The sequence below is a fragment of the Trichosurus vulpecula genome, chromosome 4, assembly GCF_011100635.1.
Source record: "Trichosurus vulpecula isolate mTriVul1 chromosome 4, mTriVul1.pri, whole genome shotgun sequence".
Taxonomy (NCBI): Eukaryota; Metazoa; Chordata; class Mammalia; order Diprotodontia; family Phalangeridae; genus Trichosurus; species Trichosurus vulpecula.
The window spans coordinates 9,150,101-9,167,908 of record NC_050576.1 but is presented as its reverse complement, the minus strand read 5'-3'; the positions used below and the strand labels follow the sequence as shown (position 1 = coordinate 9,167,908).

The 17,808-nt window shown below is 44.8% G+C and overlaps 2 protein-coding genes across 8 annotated transcripts in view; one reads left to right on the top strand and one right to left on the bottom strand.

The window, feature by feature from the left end:
- The window catches only part of LRRC40 (leucine rich repeat containing 40), a 54,251-nt gene extending 40,586 nt beyond the window's left edge, over positions 1-13,665 (bottom strand). The window contains exons 1-3 of one of the 3 annotated variants that reach the window (XM_036754996.1): positions 13,446-13,665; positions 1,520-1,701; positions 341-414 (exon numbers count right to left, since the gene is read on the bottom strand). In XM_036754996.1, the coding sequence (XP_036610891.1) occupies positions 341-414; positions 1,520-1,701; positions 13,446-13,605 (416 nt within the window). In that variant the 5' untranslated portion in view covers positions 13,606-13,665. The remainder of the gene's footprint in view (positions 1-340; positions 415-1,519; positions 1,702-13,445) is intronic. The other 2 variants (XM_036754997.1, XM_036754998.1) reach the window with 2 other exon arrangements.
- A 291-nt stretch (positions 13,666-13,956) lies between these two features.
- Positions 13,957-17,808, top strand: part of SRSF11 (serine and arginine rich splicing factor 11) — a 38,670-nt gene continuing 34,818 nt past the window's right edge. For 3 of the 5 annotated variants that reach the window (XM_036753954.1, XM_036753950.1, XM_036753951.1), the window contains exon 1: positions 13,957-14,012. The gene's annotated coding sequence lies outside the window, so the exon portion shown is untranslated. The remainder of the gene's footprint in view (positions 14,013-17,808) is intronic. The other 2 variants (XM_036753952.1, XM_036753953.1) reach the window with 2 other exon arrangements.

Below are 17,808 nucleotides of genomic sequence, written 5' to 3'. Positions count from 1 at the left end.
ATACACTTACATGCATATGTATTTTTTTTACTCCAGGCTGGACACAAAGGGAACATGCAGTGTGCAAACTCTGTACTGATGGTCAATATAACTACAACTTATTGTTTTGGATAGTTAACCAGAAAACAGAGGGTTAGGTGCCTTCCCCATGATCAGAGCAGGCGGCTAGGACAGGACTTGACCCTAGGTCTTCCTCAGGTTAACACCAGCCCTGTTTCCACTATCCCACCCACTCTCTTGCTTGCCTTTTTTTGTTTTTAGCAGTCAAAAAATTAATAAAAAAGTGACCGAGTTCTTCTCCACAACATCAAAATTAAAAATAACAGCATTCTGGCTTTACCTGACATTAAGCTTCTGAAGATTCTCCAGCTCGCCTATGGCACAAGGAAGGGACGTCAGCAGATTATCGTGCATCTAGAACAAGTCCACAGACTCAGTCACAGTCAACAGTTGTTCCTTCTTCCATCCCCCACAATGTTCCCCACCACTCCCTCTTCTCACACTTTTCAACCTGAGTCCCTCCATTTCCCTTATCAATTTAGTGTCAGCAAATGAGGCTGGTGGTCAGAAGTCACATGTGGAGGCTCCTTGAAGCTGACCAAACCTCTGCTCACATGGCCAGACAGGAGGAGGTCTGTTTCGAGCCTACGTCCAGCTTCCAGACAGAAAGGGGAAATGAGAGAAGTGGACTTGCAATCTACAAACCTACTCTCCTGGCAGAAGCAATGAGAAGATCAACTGCAAACATGGCAGAAAAGGAGAGGAGACTCTTCTCTCCACTTCTCTCCTAGTTTAAGTGCAGGACCACAGCCTATCCTAGAGCCTTTCATGCGAATCCCTACCCATTTGTTCCGGATTCTCCTAGGAGAATTTTCAGTGCCATAGTGCAAAAATGTAAGGAAAAGAACGTGCTGATGCTCTCACAGATTCAACAAGCTGGAAAATATGGCATCTCAAAATTTAAAACTTGGTCTCAGAAAGAGCAATACAATTTAGTTAACTTTAAGGTCCACCATTTTAATTTAAGACCACAGCAAAAGAAAAATATTCTTCTATCATGTTGCAAAACTGATCAGTTCTAAATGTCAAACAGATCATGTCTAGATGCCCAAAACACTATGCTGTATGATAATAAATCCAGAACATAACATACAGTAAGAAAAACCATTGCTGAGGTTACTACGTAATTAGACTCTCTAAAAGGAAGTCTCTATCACAACAGGTGGACACTCTAAAGCAGAGGGATGAGTACAAGGGTGACCAAGTAGAAGAAGATGAGGCCGAGCTGCAGTTTGCATGGCTAAGGGTGCAGCCCTAGCCATGAAGTCATAGGGAGCTGGGAGGTTCGAGCCTGCTTAAAATCCAGAACTTTAATTTAACCTTGAATTCACTCCTTGTATTCTGAGGATAGGAAATGGAAACCTTTTCTTTCCTACTTCACTGTCAGGATCTAAGTGGAGCTGAGTTTTCTCTTTACAGTATTAGATTATATTCGCTCAAGTATAGCCAATCTACTTACATCAAGTATAGTCAGTGCAGGAAGAAGCCTGAGGTCATCTGAAAGTGACTGAAGTTTATTGTTGGATATGATTAGTTTTGTCAAATCTGTCTGCTCCCACCATCGTTCAGAAGAATTAAAGGAATGATTCTGGTTCGCTTCCTCAGGGAGATCCAAATTTATTCGCCACACTGTCTGAGGGACTATTTTCCCCCAAAATGAGAAGGGGAAAAAAATGTATTTACATTACTATATTCCCACTAATGTTAATGTATATGAAAATGAAAATCACATATTAATACACAGCAGCAATAAAAAATTCTTTCAAACCTGTTTCTATAATTAAATTTTAAAAAAAGGATTAGGAGTAAACCGGCAGCATTGTATAGTGGGGAAAAAACAACAACAAGAATGGATTTGAAGCCACAGGAACTGAGTTTAAATCATCAGCACAGACTGGTTGTTGTGTAGACCATGTCACTTCCCATTTCTGATAAATACTGATTTGCTACCACTTATATATGAAATGAGGAAGGCTGGCCTAGATGTTCCCTGGACCTCTCTAAACATCCTTTCTAGCTCTCTATATGATTCTATGCCTCTAAGAAAGAAACCAGCAAAAAAAAAAATTTCTCTTTTAGCAAAAGTCAGTTTTATTTTAAAAAGTCTCATTGAACTCTACTACACATTTAAAGAACAATTAATTTCAATACTACACAACTGTGTGTAATAAAATGAGAAGAAGGCACCCATCTACTCTCTTTCTACAATACAAAAATGGTCTTGTAACCTAAGCCAGGACAGGGCCCTGAAGGACACCTACAGTTGGAGGGCATGGTCTGGAGGAGGGGACAGCAAGAGAAGGACCAGTCAGATAGGTAGGAGGAAAACCAGGGGAGAGTAGTACCCCAAAAACCTAGAAAGGAGAGAGTGATCAACAGTGTCAAAGGCTGCAGAGAAATGTAGAAGAATGAGGACTGAGAAAAGGCCACTGGATTTGGTAACTAAGAGATTATTAGTAACTTTGGAGAGAGCAGTTTTGGTGCACTAACACAGTCAGAAGCCACACTGCAAGGGGACAAGAGAGAAGGAAAGGACAGAAAGCGGAGGTACGGCTGTAGACAGCTTTTTCAAGGTTAGCTACAGAAAGCAGAAGAGATAGAGGATTATAATTAACAGGGATGGAAGGATAGACATGAGGGCTATTTCAGGATAGGGGAAAGCCAGGCATGTTTGTAGGCAGCAGGATATGAGCCAGTGGAGAGGGAGAGACTGAATATAAGTAAAAGAATGGGGGTGACAGAGAGAGGGGGCAGTCTGGTGGGAAAAATGGGATGGAATGGGATCACTTGTGCAGGAAGAGGGGTTAGCCTTGGTAAGGAGTAAGGCCATCTCATCCTGTGAGACAGGTGAAGGAGGAGACAGTGGCAGAAGGAATCCAAGTGACAGAAGCTAAGGAAGAGGGGAGAAGAGGGAGGTCACAGTGAACAGCCTTAGTTTTTTTCCTTAAAACATGAGCCAAGTTTCTCAGCTGAGAGTGGGAGGTTTGAGGAAGGATTAGAATTGTATTAAAATTCTATCTTATTCTGGTCTCCCTGACCACCCCTTCCCCTTTGAGTCAGTATAGGAAGTTTTAGCAGGAAATCCGATTGCAAAGGGGAACCTGGAAGTCATATACAAACCGTCCCAAAGATGGTTTACAGAGCATAATTTACAAATTGTATCATATGCTAACCACAATTTCCATCCTAGTAATACGTGCCAAATCAGAGGAAAACACTAATGGCTGCTTGTTAAAATTCTGGTCCTACGAAAGGTATAAATTCTGGACAAAATCTAGACCTTTACAGGTCCAGACCAGCAGAACATCCAAAAGGGGCTGATAACTTTGGGATGAAGACTTTGAAGTTTTACCCATATTCATGAACTAATTCCCAGGTGGCACAGATAGGAGTTGGTATTTCCCTAAAAATGAGACCTCTTGCCCTCTTCCATCTCCATCACGTCCATGCTGCTGAGTGCTCCCAACTGTAATTCACGATTATGTGAGTGACACTCTCTGCCTCTCCCCGTCATTGCTTTCCTTCACCATATCCAATTGTGGTCTTTCCTGGCGAGTATCCAAAGAACCAGGCATGCCTGCCCGTTCTGTAATTTCATTATCAATTCAAGAAGATCTGGAAAAGTCACTGTGCTGAGTGGTAGAGTGAGTTGATGAGGGAGATATATAGAGTAGGATTGCCTCACTGAGGCTATGTAACATAGATCTGGAGTGGCCCCAGGCAGAGCAGTTGTGTGGCTTTTTCCACCTTTGTTCAGCAGCATGTGTGGAGGTGCACAGATGACAAAGGATGCAAGTCATCCAAGCCTGAGACTTGGTAGGCCGTAATCAGAAGTATGATGAGGGGGCCAGGGATTCAAGAGGGGAGGAAGGGGTAGAGTTGAGTTGACTCACCAAGGGGTCAAGATAGGGAGGGGGAAATGGCTAGTGTTGGGGAGATGGCCTGGGAGAGAACTGAGGAGTCAAGGGATTAGAAGTCACAGTGCACAGTAAGTGCAGGGTTACGTAAGGGATGGTGGAGATGATGGTCAGATAAGGGGATTTCAGAATTCTTGACCATGGAGGTGGCACACATGTGTGTGACAGCAAGATGGAGGGTATGACCATCTTTGTGTGTGGCTGAGGTTGGGTGGAAGAGGAGCTTAGGAGGTTGAGGAACTCAGTGGTTAGGGCTTCTGAGGGAGGATAAATATGTATGCTGACATCCCCTAGTAGGAGCTCAGGAGATGGGATAGGAGAGAACATTTTAAAGCAGGTATCGAGCTCACTGAAGAAAGGAGAGTGACCTGACAGTCTGTAGACAAGAGCCTCCCCAAAGTCTCCCTGACTACAATCATATGCATGCTACTAAAGTGATTTTCGTCCAACAGAGGTCTGCCTGTGTCACTCCTTGATAAGTTCCAGTGGATCCCTATTATCTCTAGGATCAACTGTGAACCGCCATCTGGCATTTAAAACTCTTCATAACCTAATCCCTTCCTACCTTCCAAAACTTCCTAAACATTACTTTCCAATCACCAGAGGCTATATGGCTGCACCTACTCTGCTGAGCACTGAGGACACAAGAGAGGCAAGAGACACATCCACGTCCTCAAGGAGCTCACCAGGCAGACCATCACATAAAAAGCTGAAAACCACAGAGAGAACAGAAGTGTCTCAGGTGTATGGGGGCCTGGTGAAGAGGTCAGAGGTCAGAGGAGTCCTAAGTGGTGCAGCAAGGTGGGAAATGAGGAGCTGTCTGTATTGAGGCCCCTCCTTAAATGGAGATTTTGGAATTCAAGGCCATGCCCTCCAATGAGGACAAGAGGATAAGCATTAAAGAAGCAGAGGAAGTCGTGAGGGGTGTGGCACTGAATCCCTTCAACAATTTCCCAACTAGGGACTATCTGGCCTCCCCTTGAAAAGCCTCCCCCTCCCCCACATCGCCTTCCTCTTCCCCTCCCCCCCAACCCCACACACATTTTGACACTGAGGCAGATAACTCACAACCTCCTAAGGGAGCCCATCGTTTTGGACAGCTCCAAACCATGGAAAATTCTTCTTTACACTGACCTAAAATTTGTCTCCCAGTAATTTTAACTGAAATTTAAGCACAACTCTTTAAGAAGACATCTCCTAAACCAAAATGTACCTATAATGAGCATATATGACAGTAGATGTGCCCATAACCAAGATCTTCTGCAAATATTAGGGATATGCCACTGATGCCAGCTACCTTAGTGAACACTTGGAAGAGTAACTTTGGTATGAAGTAGACATTTAGAAGGAGAGAAGTTATGGAGTGCATGAAGATCAATTGTTTAAATTTTTTTAATTTTTTAAATCTTGTTTTTATATGACCTCCAAGTAAAGTAAAGAAGCATTTAATTAGCATTTACTGTGTGCTAAGCATTGAGAATTTAAAGGCAAAATTATGATCCACTCTAAGGCCTGGGGACAAACAAGAAAAGCCCCTGTAGGTGAGGGTATGGTCCGAGTCCTAAAGGAATCCAGGGAAACTGGGAATTGAGGATGAGAAGGTGAGCATTCCAGAGATGAGGAGCAAGCCCAGAGCTGGAAGTGAGGAACAGCAAGTCAGCCATTCAAGCCAGATCTTAAGAGTAATAAGTAAAAAGACTGGAAAGGTAGAAAGGGGACAGGCTTAAATGCCAAAGACAGGATTTTACATTTGGTCCTGGAGGTAACAGGGAGTCGCTGTAGTTTTTGAGTAGAGTGACAGCTGGACCTGTGTTTTAGGAAAAGCACGTTGGCAACTGGCCCTACTCGGTGAGCCAGATCATGTAACACATTTTTTAAAGAAGAAAAATAAAAAAGTTTATCAAAACTAACCAATAGATCAATCAAGTCTGAAAGTACATACAATATTTCACACCCACCTGGCACATAGTAGGTTCTTAATAAATATTTATTGACTGTTGACCATAGTCTCCTACCTACGAAAAGAGGGGAAGGAGATGCATTTTCTTCTATCTTCTTTGGGTTAAACTCAGTCATAATCACCACATAACATCCAGTTTCTGCTTCTGTTGGTGTTCTTTCCAGTTACATTAATCAAGTCATTGTGTAAATTTTTTCCTCATTCTGCTTACTTCACTTTTGCATCAGTTCACATATTCCTGCTCTGCTTTCTAAATCTTCCACACTCATCACTTCTCATGACGCAGCAAAGGTATACATGGTATTCATGTGCCACTAGTTGGCTAGCCACTCCTCATTCCATGGGGATCTACTTTGTTTCCAGTTCTTTGCTACCATAAATGGGCTGCTAGAAATCTCTGATACATAGGGGGCCTTTCTTTCTGTCTTTAATCTCCTAGGGGTATATGGCTAATTGAATGATTTCTAGGTCAAAGGCAATGGACATCCTTGCCACTTTTTCCCAAACTGCTTCCCAGAATTGTTAGCACAACTCACAGCTTTACCAATGACGTATTACTGCCTGTATTCTGCATTAACAATACAGAACGATTTCTCCATGAACATACACTGAGACCCTGAGCTCCTTGAGGGCAGAGACTGTCTTTTGCCTCTCTTTGTATCCCCAGGGCTTAGCACAGTGCCTGGCACATAGTAGGTACTTAATAAATGCTTAGTGACTGATTGATTGATATACAAGGCTTAGAGGGATATTAAAATACCAAAGGCAAAGGAAAAATTGGGGGCCTTATTAATATAAAGATGATCAAGAGACTCTTAATAACTACTATATTCCTATTCTTCCACTTATACAAAATCTTCATGAGACATGCAGGAATTGAGGGTGGCCTCAATGAGGTCCTTAGAAGGGTTATTAATAAGCAAGCTTTCTCAAGGGCTACTCACCAATAGACCACACATCTACCCCCTCACAACTGACTAAAATATATAGAAAATATAAGATCTCGGGGCAGCTAAGTGGCACAGTGAGTAGAGCACCAGCCCTGGAGTCAGGAGGACCTGAGTTCAAATCTGGCCTCAGACACTTGACACTTACTAGCTGTGTGACCTTGGGCAAGTCACTTAACCCCAATTGCCTTCCATTCTCCCCTCCAAAAAAACAAAACCAAACCCCTCCAAAAAAGCAAAATCAAAAAAAGCAAAACCAAAAAAACCAAAAATATAAGATCCGTAAGACCTCATTGTGCTCATTACTGATTACACAGAAACCCTCTGAGGCTGGAAAACAAAACATTGCCTTAGAAGATCTTTTACAGCAAGATCTCTCCCACCTGTACGTCAAGATCATTAAAGCAATGGAAAATGAAACAAGCTAAAATAATTCTGTTCAATGATCCTTTGATAATAAAATTAGACGAAGAAAAAAACAAGATTTAAGCTTGCACAAGTAGCTGCCACTCTGAAGTAGTAATGCTAGTGCAGAGGCCAGGTCCAGAAGGACCTGGGGATGGTGAGGTCCTCCAGATGCTTTCATTTGGGAGAAGTTTGAAGTTTCAAGAATGCAGTTTCCTGGAAAGCATCCGGGACTGCTATCCTCTTCTCCTTGCCAATGAACCTCATCATTAATTAATCCAATATTAATATAATCGTGGTACAATTATAAACATGACTGGCTCTGGAATCAGATGACTTGAGTTCCGATGCTGCTTCCAACATAAACCGCCTAGGTGATGGATGACCTTTGGCAAGTTATTTGACCTCCCTGGGCCTCAGTTTCCCACAACTGCCAAACAAGGCACTGGATTACACAGTATCAGAGGTGCTCTCTGAATCTAGACATATGATCCCATAAACAATTTGGTCACTTTGTGGATTAGCAAAAGGGAAAATTCATGAACCTGAATTCATCCAGCACAGTTGGAAACAAATGATAGTCGGACATAACAAGGTGAGACTGAGCCAGGAAGAGCTGAGCTATGGATCAAAGCTAGCTGCACACCATCTTGCTGGCCGGTGTATCAGGAGGGCAGAGTTTATAATCTCAAAGAGGATCATAAACATGTCTGAAAGGTTCGGAATCGCCGGATATAAGAAACTCTCAAAGTAGAAGGCAGAAGAATCAAAACATTTATTTAGGCTCCACAGTAACCAACCCATGAACCAGCAGCCCCATTTCGATATGTTGATCGAAAGCTTCCAGGCCCAATAAGTACGCCTTGCAAGAGTAACCAGGAGGCTACAGAGAAGCATGATTGCGTAAAGCAAAATCATGCTTCCCCCTCGATGGTAATAAGATTACCCACTGGCCTGAAGTCTTTGTTCAGCTTCCTCCCGTAGATCAGCTCTGCTACTGGCAGCTCCTGCCTCAGCTGTGTCTGTGGCTGTAACTGACGTAACTGTCGTAACTGCCTCTGTAACTGCCTCTGGCTCCAACTGTCGCTGTAACTGTCGCTGTAATGGCCTGAAGTCTTTGTTCAGCTTTCTCCCGTAGGCTAGCTCTGCTACTGGCAGCTCCTGCTTCAGCTGTGGCTGTAACTGACGTAACTGTCGTAACTGCCTCTGTAACTGTCGTTGTAACTGTCGCTGGCTCCAACCGGAAAAGGAAAAGAGATCTTCAAGCTGTCCTCTCCCCTCTTATAGGGTTTTTGACATCATCAAGCTCCGCCCAAATGACCAGGGCCGATTGGTTCCTGAGTTGGCCCCTCCCCCTAGCATAGCCGCCAACACCTCCCCTCAGCCAGCCCCATGACTCCTCACACAGGAAGCTGTCTGCTTCCCGGCATGCTCCCCGGGCCTCCTGCCCCGGAAGAGCAAGCCACAGTGTCCAGAGGCTCAATGAGGTAAGCTGAGTCATTCAAAGAAAACAAAAGCCATTCTGGTTACAGCCGGCTACATCTTATGCTTGTGTAGGAGTAAATAATCCTACTAAGATGAGCTCCTGAAGGTAGTAGCCAGAAAATAAATGCTTGTGACCCTAAAACCTAGACTGTTTACCTACTGAAAGACCAGGGACACTGAAGGAATTTTTAAAATGTGCACCCGAAGTTCACTCTTCCTCAACACATGACAAAGTTGCTATGGCAACTCATTAAACAAGGAAATTAGATCATCCAGTTACAGTTTCCTGTCTCTGTATTCCTTCAGGACCTACGGTATCTTTTTGTTCAAAACTCTTTCTCTTCTCTATTTCTGAATCAATCTCCAGCTCTATTTCTGGGTCACTTCCCTGTCTTCATTCCCCATCTGGAAAATGCTAATTAATGTCTCTAATTGATCTACATCTTGAATCCTACTCGGAAACTCAGAAGGGGCCCTAAGCTATCCCAGCTGATCCAACCTTGGTGGTTCTGGCTTGGGCCCAGGAGTCTAGCTCTGAGGCCTAGGAATTATGAGACCTCTGGACAAACCATCTCCTTCTCCGAGCCTCAGTTTCCTTGTGTAGAAATTGGGAACAATAATTCCTGCACTGCCAACTTAAAACAAGAGAGTTGTAAGGAAGTGTTTTATAAACCTTAAAATGTGAATTATCATTGTAATGTCTAATAATCACATCATTAAATTCAACAGACACTTACTAAGCATAGCCTACTACATGCCAGGCCAGGGAGAGAAGGCCCAAAATTTAGATTAAACCTCTCCTCTAAACTCACATAGCTGACAATGTTAGAAGAGGAGACAGCACACAATTAACTACAACATCCAATGACATGTGAAAGGTGTACCAGGAAGGGGGCAAGACAAAGATAAGTGGTCTATAGCCAAGGTGGCCACCTCCTGTGAACTATAAGCCACCCCCAATATGCCCCAGTATAGCCCCAACCAGATGAAAATAACATTGAGAGATGTAAGAAAAACACAATACAGCATAGATAATGTGAATTTGTGTTTTCTCAATGTGCATTTCAGTTTGACACGACTGATCTCTACTTGAACAAGAGGATAAGGGAAGCTTTCATGGAAGAGCCATTTGAGTTCTGAAGGATTATCAGGACACTGGCAGAAGGAGGGACATTCTACAGTACAGGACATCATGAGTAAAAGCACAGAGAAAGGAAAGTATGGGGCTAAGAATCTCAAGAATTGGAAACAATCTTCAAAGCCAATGAACCCAACTTGTAACTGAGTAAGGACTCCTTCTATAACATATTTGGTCCAGTGTGGGTAAAGTAAGGAAAAAGTATTAGATAAAACTTGGAAAATGCAGGTGCAAGATTGTGGAGGTCCTTGAATACAAGCTGGAGGGAGTCACTGGAGATTTTTAAGCCAAGAAGTCACATGAAAAAAATTCTATGTATAAATAATATTATCATGTAAGCCATATGAAGAGCGGATTGGACGGGGAAAGAGTAGGAGCTGCCAGAGCTGTTAGGAGCCATCGTAGGGCACTAACCGTGACAAAGAGAAGGTGAAAACACAAAGAAGACAGAATTGGCATAGCTTGTATATGAAAGGTATAGGGAAGAATCTCTAGAATATTAAGGTTTTTAACATGGAATAAGGGGTAAATTGTGATAAAAATGGTAAAGTAAGGAGGAAAAGGGCTAGGGGAAAAGATGGATTTGGGAACTTGGCTAGATATAGCTATAGATATCTATATATATATACACATACATATGTGTGTATATATATATGTGTATACATACACACGTACATACATACATACATATATATGTGAGCTATGGACATAGATGCAGGTCTAGAGGTAGAAAGCTGAGAGTTAGATATGGATTTAAGTGTTATCCACATAAAGTTGTTAAAGTGTGGGAGATTATCAGACTTCAGAGTGATAGATGATAAAGAAAGAAAGAAAGACAGCCAAGGCCCTAACTTTGGAGAGAACACCTTAAGGTGCTGAGAAGAGGCAATGCCAGAAGGTGCTGTCAGAAGAGGAAAGGATTTTTATCCATACAGCATTCAATCCCTCTCAACTGCCCTCCCGAGGAATGAAAAGGTCAACAATCTCAAGAGAAATGATGACAAAAGTGTAAAGAAAGGGGACCTAGCAGCACATTATCTCAAAGTAAGCTACTAAGCAGCAGTCACCAAAAGAACATGGTACCAGGTAAGAAATACAGTTTCAATGGTGAAACAGATTAGTAGCCAGTAGTGTTGGAATTAGGCGCTTAAAAAATGAAATGCTTGTTTCCTTCCTTCCTTCCTTCTTGTAGTAGCACATAATGCAAATTAAAGGAAGGAACACTGCCTGTGGAATGACTGAACACATTACATTACATGAATGTAATGTAATACTACTGAAAAATGATGGAAGGGGGTCATGAGCTCTTCAACATCACAGTCTGTCTTTCTTCATCCAGCTTCTCTCTCCTCCTTCTTGAGAACAATTCAAATGTCTTTGTTGGGGTTTGGTCCCATTCCTGCCTTCAGCATTACTTCTACTACCTCCCACCCCTTGGGGGCACATTTCATCTACTGTTTCCTCTCTCTTGCTTTCAATCTCTCTCAATCAGCTACTTTACATGTCCCTGAAAACATGCTGAAGCCTCCACTGCCCTCAAAGAATTCTCCTCCTCCCACCAACAGGTCAAAACACATGTTAGATACAAGGGGCTTCACGCAGGAAAAGCTTGAGCTGATCTTGAGGGAAACAAGGGCTTCTGTGTGGTGAGAGAACATCCTAGCCATGGGGGCCAGTCAGTGCAATGGGGAGGAATGAGGTGGGAGGGATGAATTTGAAAGCCAGTGCGGCTGGAAAAGAGTGCCTAGGGAAGCACTGCACAATAAAGCTGGACAGGTAGGCTGGGGCCATTCTGTGAAAGGTTTTAAACATTAAACAGAAGTCTATAGTTGATCCTAGAGGTATTCAGAAGCCCCTGGAGTTTGCCTCGAAGACTGTTACAATTAAGCTGTACTTTTCGAAAATCATTTTGGCAAATGTAGCGACAGGACTGGGATGTGGAAATCTGAGGCAGAGAGACCACTGAAGAAGCCACTGCAAGAGTCCACAGGTAAAGGGTGATGAGGGCCTGAACCCATGTGATGGTTTGACTTCATGAGTGGAGACAGGCCCACACTCACTGCTCTTCCTATTTATTCCATCCTCAGCCCCTGGCAATTTCATCTCTAACTTCAACCGCACTTCACTAAAACTGCTGCCAAAGCTCAGCAACGGGCTCTCACTAAATCTTATAACCTCCTCTTGTTAAGTTGTTGGTGATTTTTCTGCAGCATCTGAGACTGTCGACAACAGCCTCCTCCTCAATACTGACTTCTTCCTTGGTGAAGTTGAATTCTGCTTCTCCTGTGGTAGTGCCAGAACTATGGTACTTATAACTCTTTCTTCTCCTTCAGAAATTGGAGAATTAAAACTAGAATGGAAACTTTCTAGTTCAACCTTCTGGGATTTACAGAGAAGGAAATTGAAGCCAGGGACTTTAAGAGCAGACCACAGAAGGGGGATCCTGACTCCAAATCTGGCATTCTTTCCACTCTAACCTACTGCCTGTTTTCCTTACTATTATTTCCTTAACTAGGATTCCTCAAACCCCTGCTTTGTTTTGCAGGCTGTAAATTGACAATAACTGATAAAGAAGAGGTGAGAATAGGAAAATAATTCATAGTATGGGCCACAGTTGTCATTAAATCTAGCTACCTGTATGAAAAGCATAGGTTTGAACCATTCTTCCCGAGCCCATCTCTGCACCCCTGCTACCGCCCCTCCCATCCCAGGGCTTTTCATTTAATCATTAAGCACCTACAATCAATCAGTACGCGTTGATTATTTAACATTTGCTATACACCGGAGTAACAAAGACAAAGAATGAAACAATCCCTTCCCTCCAGAAGCTCACATTCTAGCAGTGGCCTCTGAGCTCGGCTTTAAAGAAGGTGAGGCATCCTACGATGGCGTCCTGAGACCGGGGCCTGCAAAGGTTCTGGAAAGACAGCTCCGTAATCAGAACCGGATCCCCACTCAGACCAGGGCGAGCACCCACGCAGGACCAGCGTCTCGGAGCCCACAGGCGGTAACGAAGCTCCGCGCGTCTCCGAGTGCCTCTGGGCCCGTCTGTTCGGCGGCTGCACCGGCCTACGGGCTTTGCCCCAGAGGGACTCCTTGGAAAGCCCCGGGGCCGGGGTCACACAGGGACCACCGACCCGCTCTCCAACCCGTCCCGGGCCCAAGGCCTTTGCCCAGCGGTCTGCTCATGATCTTCGGCCTCGGGGCGTGTCCCTGGCGCTCCGCACTGTGCCTGGCACACAGTAGGCGCTCGATAAACGATTAAGATGTCCCCGTAGGCCGACGTGACCCCCGATGTCCGGGCTCGTTTACCCGCTGGGACTCCCGGTGCCGTCCTCGGCCGCGCCCCCAAACCCTAAATGCACCGGCCGGGGGAGAGGGAGGGTCAGCCGCAGGCCCGCGCCCTCGAGGGCCCCGAAAGGGCGCCTTCTTCGGCCCAGCTACTACGGCCGGCCGCCTACGGCGTTTGGGGGCTGCCAGAGAGCTCTCCCCAGGCCGGGCCTGGGCCCAACGGCCGCACGCCCCGAACTCACCTTCGCTCAGTTCCCGGCCCGACAGGTTGAGCTGCCCGCTCTTCCGCGCCGCCTTCAGCAGTCCCTGCGGGACGACGGCGCTGCCGTCGCCCCTCTCATGGCGGAAGCCCACCCGGAGGTCCCGGCCCGGGGCCGCCACCGGCCTCTTCAGCCGCGACATCCCAAAGCTCTCACCTCACTCTGAAGCCGCCCCGCCCTCCCCGTGACATATAAATGAAGCGCTGGCGGCTCGCTTCAGCCCGAAGGCACTGCACCAGCTGCCTAGTGACGTAAAAACGATGCGCCGTGTCCCACCCCCGCCCCAGTCGCGCGCTTTAGCCCGAAGCCACCGCCCAGCCAATCTCGTGACGTACAAGCAGCGCGCCCCGCCCCGGCTAGCCGCGCGAGAGGGGAGGCGGGGTCACGTGGACACCGAGCCCTGACGCGGCCTGCGCGATGACGTGTAGGCTGGCGCGCCTGTGACGTTAGTAGTGGCGTCTGGGGCCCGGAGGGAGGGAGGCAGGAAGGAGGATCCTGGAGAGGCGCCGGGGCTGACTGCGTGTTCCTTAGAGCCAGCGTCCTCCGCAGGTAAGCGGGCGTCGAGGCCCAGACCAGGCCCCACCAACGCCCGCCACGGGCCGGGGGCCGGGGTTGGTGGTGGACGGGACGGGGCGGGTCTGGGCCCTCCGGGAGCCTAGGCGGAGAGCGGGGAGCGGGGGCGGCCGGTCGGCTGGGAAGGCCCCGCGAAGCGCGCAGGCCGCAGGCCGCTCCAAGAAGCTGTTTGGGCCTGGGCCGTGAGGGTCCGGCGCAGACGGCGGCGTCGGGGGCGGGCCGCCAGCTTCTCCTGCTTCCCTGGAACCCTGGCGGGTTCGTGGCCGCCCCGAGCGGCGTCCGGAGCAAAGGCCGAGCTCGGGGGAGAGGGCAGGGAAGCCGAGGCCCGCAGGCCCGTGCGAAGCGGGCGGGGGGCCCGGCGAGGAGCTCACCCGAGACCCGCCGGGCTCAGAGCCCCCGAGCGTCCCCGGCCCCTGCGAGTTCTCCGGGGCCCCCATGGCCGGCTCGGGCAGGAGACAAAGGCGGGCGGGAGGCGAGGTTGGAGGGGCTGCTCGGCTAGTGCGGGAGGAGTAAGCTGGCCACGCTCGTGGGCGAGGGTCAGCGTGGAGGCCCGAGGCCGGCCCAGAGTCCGAGTTTCGCCGCCTCTCCTGGCCACCGGCCTCCTTTTTATAGGGGAGGAAACAGGCACAAGCGGCTTTAGCTTCGGCTAGTGCAGATCATGCTGGAGGGGCAGTCACATTCGGCCTCTGTCTCCTAATTGGCCGCGTGACCTTGGGCATGTCATTTAACCGCTTCGGGCCTCAGTTTCCTCATCTGTAAAATAGGAGGCTTGGATAGTTTGTCCTTTCCAGGTATCTTCCTACGCTCCATCTTTGACCAGCGTGCTTTTTTCTCGTAGCACCTCAGATGTTAGTCATTCTGCCAGCATTTGTTAAGCACCTACTATGAACTAGGCGCTGTGATAGGTTTAGACAGACTAAACAATCCCTGCCCTCGTGGAAGTGGCTTTCTATTCTTCCGCCTCGTTTTAAATTAATCAGTCACTGAACATTTACTAAGTCCCTACTATCTGTCAGGCACTGTACACTGGGGATACAAAAGGACAAGTCCCTCTGCCCTCGAGGAGCCTATAATCTAATGGGAGAAACAGCATACAAACATATATGTGGAGCGAGCTATAGACAGAATAAATAGGACACTAGAAGGATTGGGAAAGATTTGTTGTAGAAGGTGGGATTTTAGTTGGGAAGCCAGGGAGGCCAGTAAGTGAATGAGGACAGAGAGCATTTAAAATGAACAAACTAAGGCAGGTGGAAGGAAACTGACCTGCCTAAAATCTCAGAGGTAGCATTGGAGAAATGACTTAAAATCAGGTCTTCTGATTCCAAATGTACTCCTATTTCCACTACTTAACTAGGAACATATTTTGATGTGCAGTTTCCCATTCCCTTTCAAAAAGAAGTGCAAACACTCATACACAAGCAGAATCAAAGCTTTTCTTTCACCAAAGCTAAATTTTGGGATAAATGCATTGTCACCAATTGAAATATTAAGTCTGAAAAAAAAACAAATCATTATTAGCCTATAATTTTGTGTGTTAGTATGAATACTTAATGTATAAAATAGGTTCATGGTGGAAATTTCCAGATAACTTAGAAGTTAACATTTTCGTTATTGATGTTGAATTACAAATAAGTATTGGGGAAATGGTCTATTTTGTAGAAAAAGAAAAATCTTTTGTTTCATATGTGACATTAAGCAATAGTTTTTCTCTGAGGTATTAGAATAATTATTTCTACAAGTTAATTGATCTCTTCTCCCCCCATAATTCTCCCTTTAAAAATTGTCACATACTTACATGCGTATGCGTACATACTGTGCCACTTCAGTAGCTAGAGCTTAGGTTTTTTTTGTCCGAGTTCATGTGAGAAGACAGAAGGTTAGTGGCAAGGAACACTCACTCTGGAGTCTGAGGGCCTGGGTTCAAATCCTGTCTCTGACATGTACAACTTCATGACCGTGGGCAAATCACTTCACTGAGCCTCAATTTCATCATGTGTAAAAGTTGGACAAGATGGTCCCTGAGGTCCCTTCCAACTCTACATCTATGATCCTTCCTCTGACACATACTGGCTGTGTGACCCTGGATAAGTCAACTTTCTGGATAAGACAGCTTTCTCAGACTCTTAAATTGAAGAGGTGTTAACCAACATTGTTAGAGAAGGAGTGGGGTTGCTAGTCTATACCCATGAAATCACAGGCATGCTCCCCAGTCCCTAAGCTCGGCACCTAGCATGGTGCCTCCAACACAGTAGGTGTTTATTAAATGCATGCTGCTTGATTGGGGGTAAGTTCAGTAGCAGAAAATGAAAGATGTGGATTAATGATTCTAAAATTTTTGCTAGTTTTACTTTTTTAAAGTAATGTTTTACCAGAGTAATGGTTTGGGAGCCAGGTATGCAGGGATGACATATCATTCAGCTAAATTAATAATAGGAAAACTACCACAATTTTTATACTGAGTTGATGGAAATTTTTATAGCTAGTCATCTTAAAGCTTTAGTGAAACTGGTATGCTGACAACAGTTAACTTAATGTCGGTGTGCTCTCTGCCTGCAGTCTGGTTTGGGGTTTTAATTCCAAATTTTGTTTAAAATACTTCAACAAAGCTGTAATTTCATCATTTCATTCCTTTTATGTCTTAACATAGTCATAATGATGATGATGATAATCTTGGTCCTTTGTGTGTGTGTGTCTGTGTGTGATGAGACTCTCTAAACTTAAGAAAAAAACTGTTTCTACCCTTACATGAAACTTTTCCTAGTCCAGTGGTGTCCAACTCAAATAGGGATGAGGAAGGGGATAGCAGAAGATCTCTTTGTGCTTTTTAAAATGTTGTATCATCTATGTTTGATTGTATTTATATTTGTTTTGTTAAATATTTCCCAATTAACATTTTACTAGTTTGGGCTTCACTTTGGGAGTGTTGAGGTGGGGCTGTTTGTTTGACACATTTTCTAGACCAATCTTTTCTTGCACTCAACTAATATAGCCTGTGAGAATGGAGGAAAGCACACCTGGATGTGGCATCCTGGTGCATTATTAGTAGAGATTTGTTTAAAGGCATCTTTTCAGTATAGACATTGTAGTTTCTTCCAACCTTTAAAACAGAAACAGGTTTAAAATCCATCATTAATAGCAACATTTCAAAGTATTAAGGTTTGTGGGGAACAGAGACTTCGTGAATTTCTTAAGTGATCACATTCAGACGTTTTGATTTCTCTACTTTTGTTTTGTCTCTGAATGAAAAAAAAATAGCCAATAGATTACTGTTCTACTTCACCATAGAAAAGAATGTCAAAAGCCTTCTAGATACTTAACAGCTCTTAACTGTAACACATTTTAATGTAACTGTATTTCTCAGTAACTGCATTTGGAGACATTTGTTAAATTGTTAAACTCTTAACAACATTGTTGATACTTATATTTCCGTTTTTAAAAAAGAAAAACACTTTAATCCCCCTTGAACTAATTTTCCACCCAAGCATATGCCATTGTTTCTGAAGTCTGGAGGGCAAACTTGGTTTGACTTGGAGGAGGAGGCAATAAATATGAAAATTTGATGTAACATTAAATATTTCTTTACCTTTCTCAATTAACTTTTAAAAAGTGAATCATTTGGTAAATTTTAACATTTTATTTTGTAATAATGATCAGATATAATTCCCATCTTGATAAGGGTTGTTAATTTGTGTTTAATGATAATTATAAGACATATGTGTATATAGATACAGATATAATATTAAATGTTTTGTGTTCGTACATACTTTTT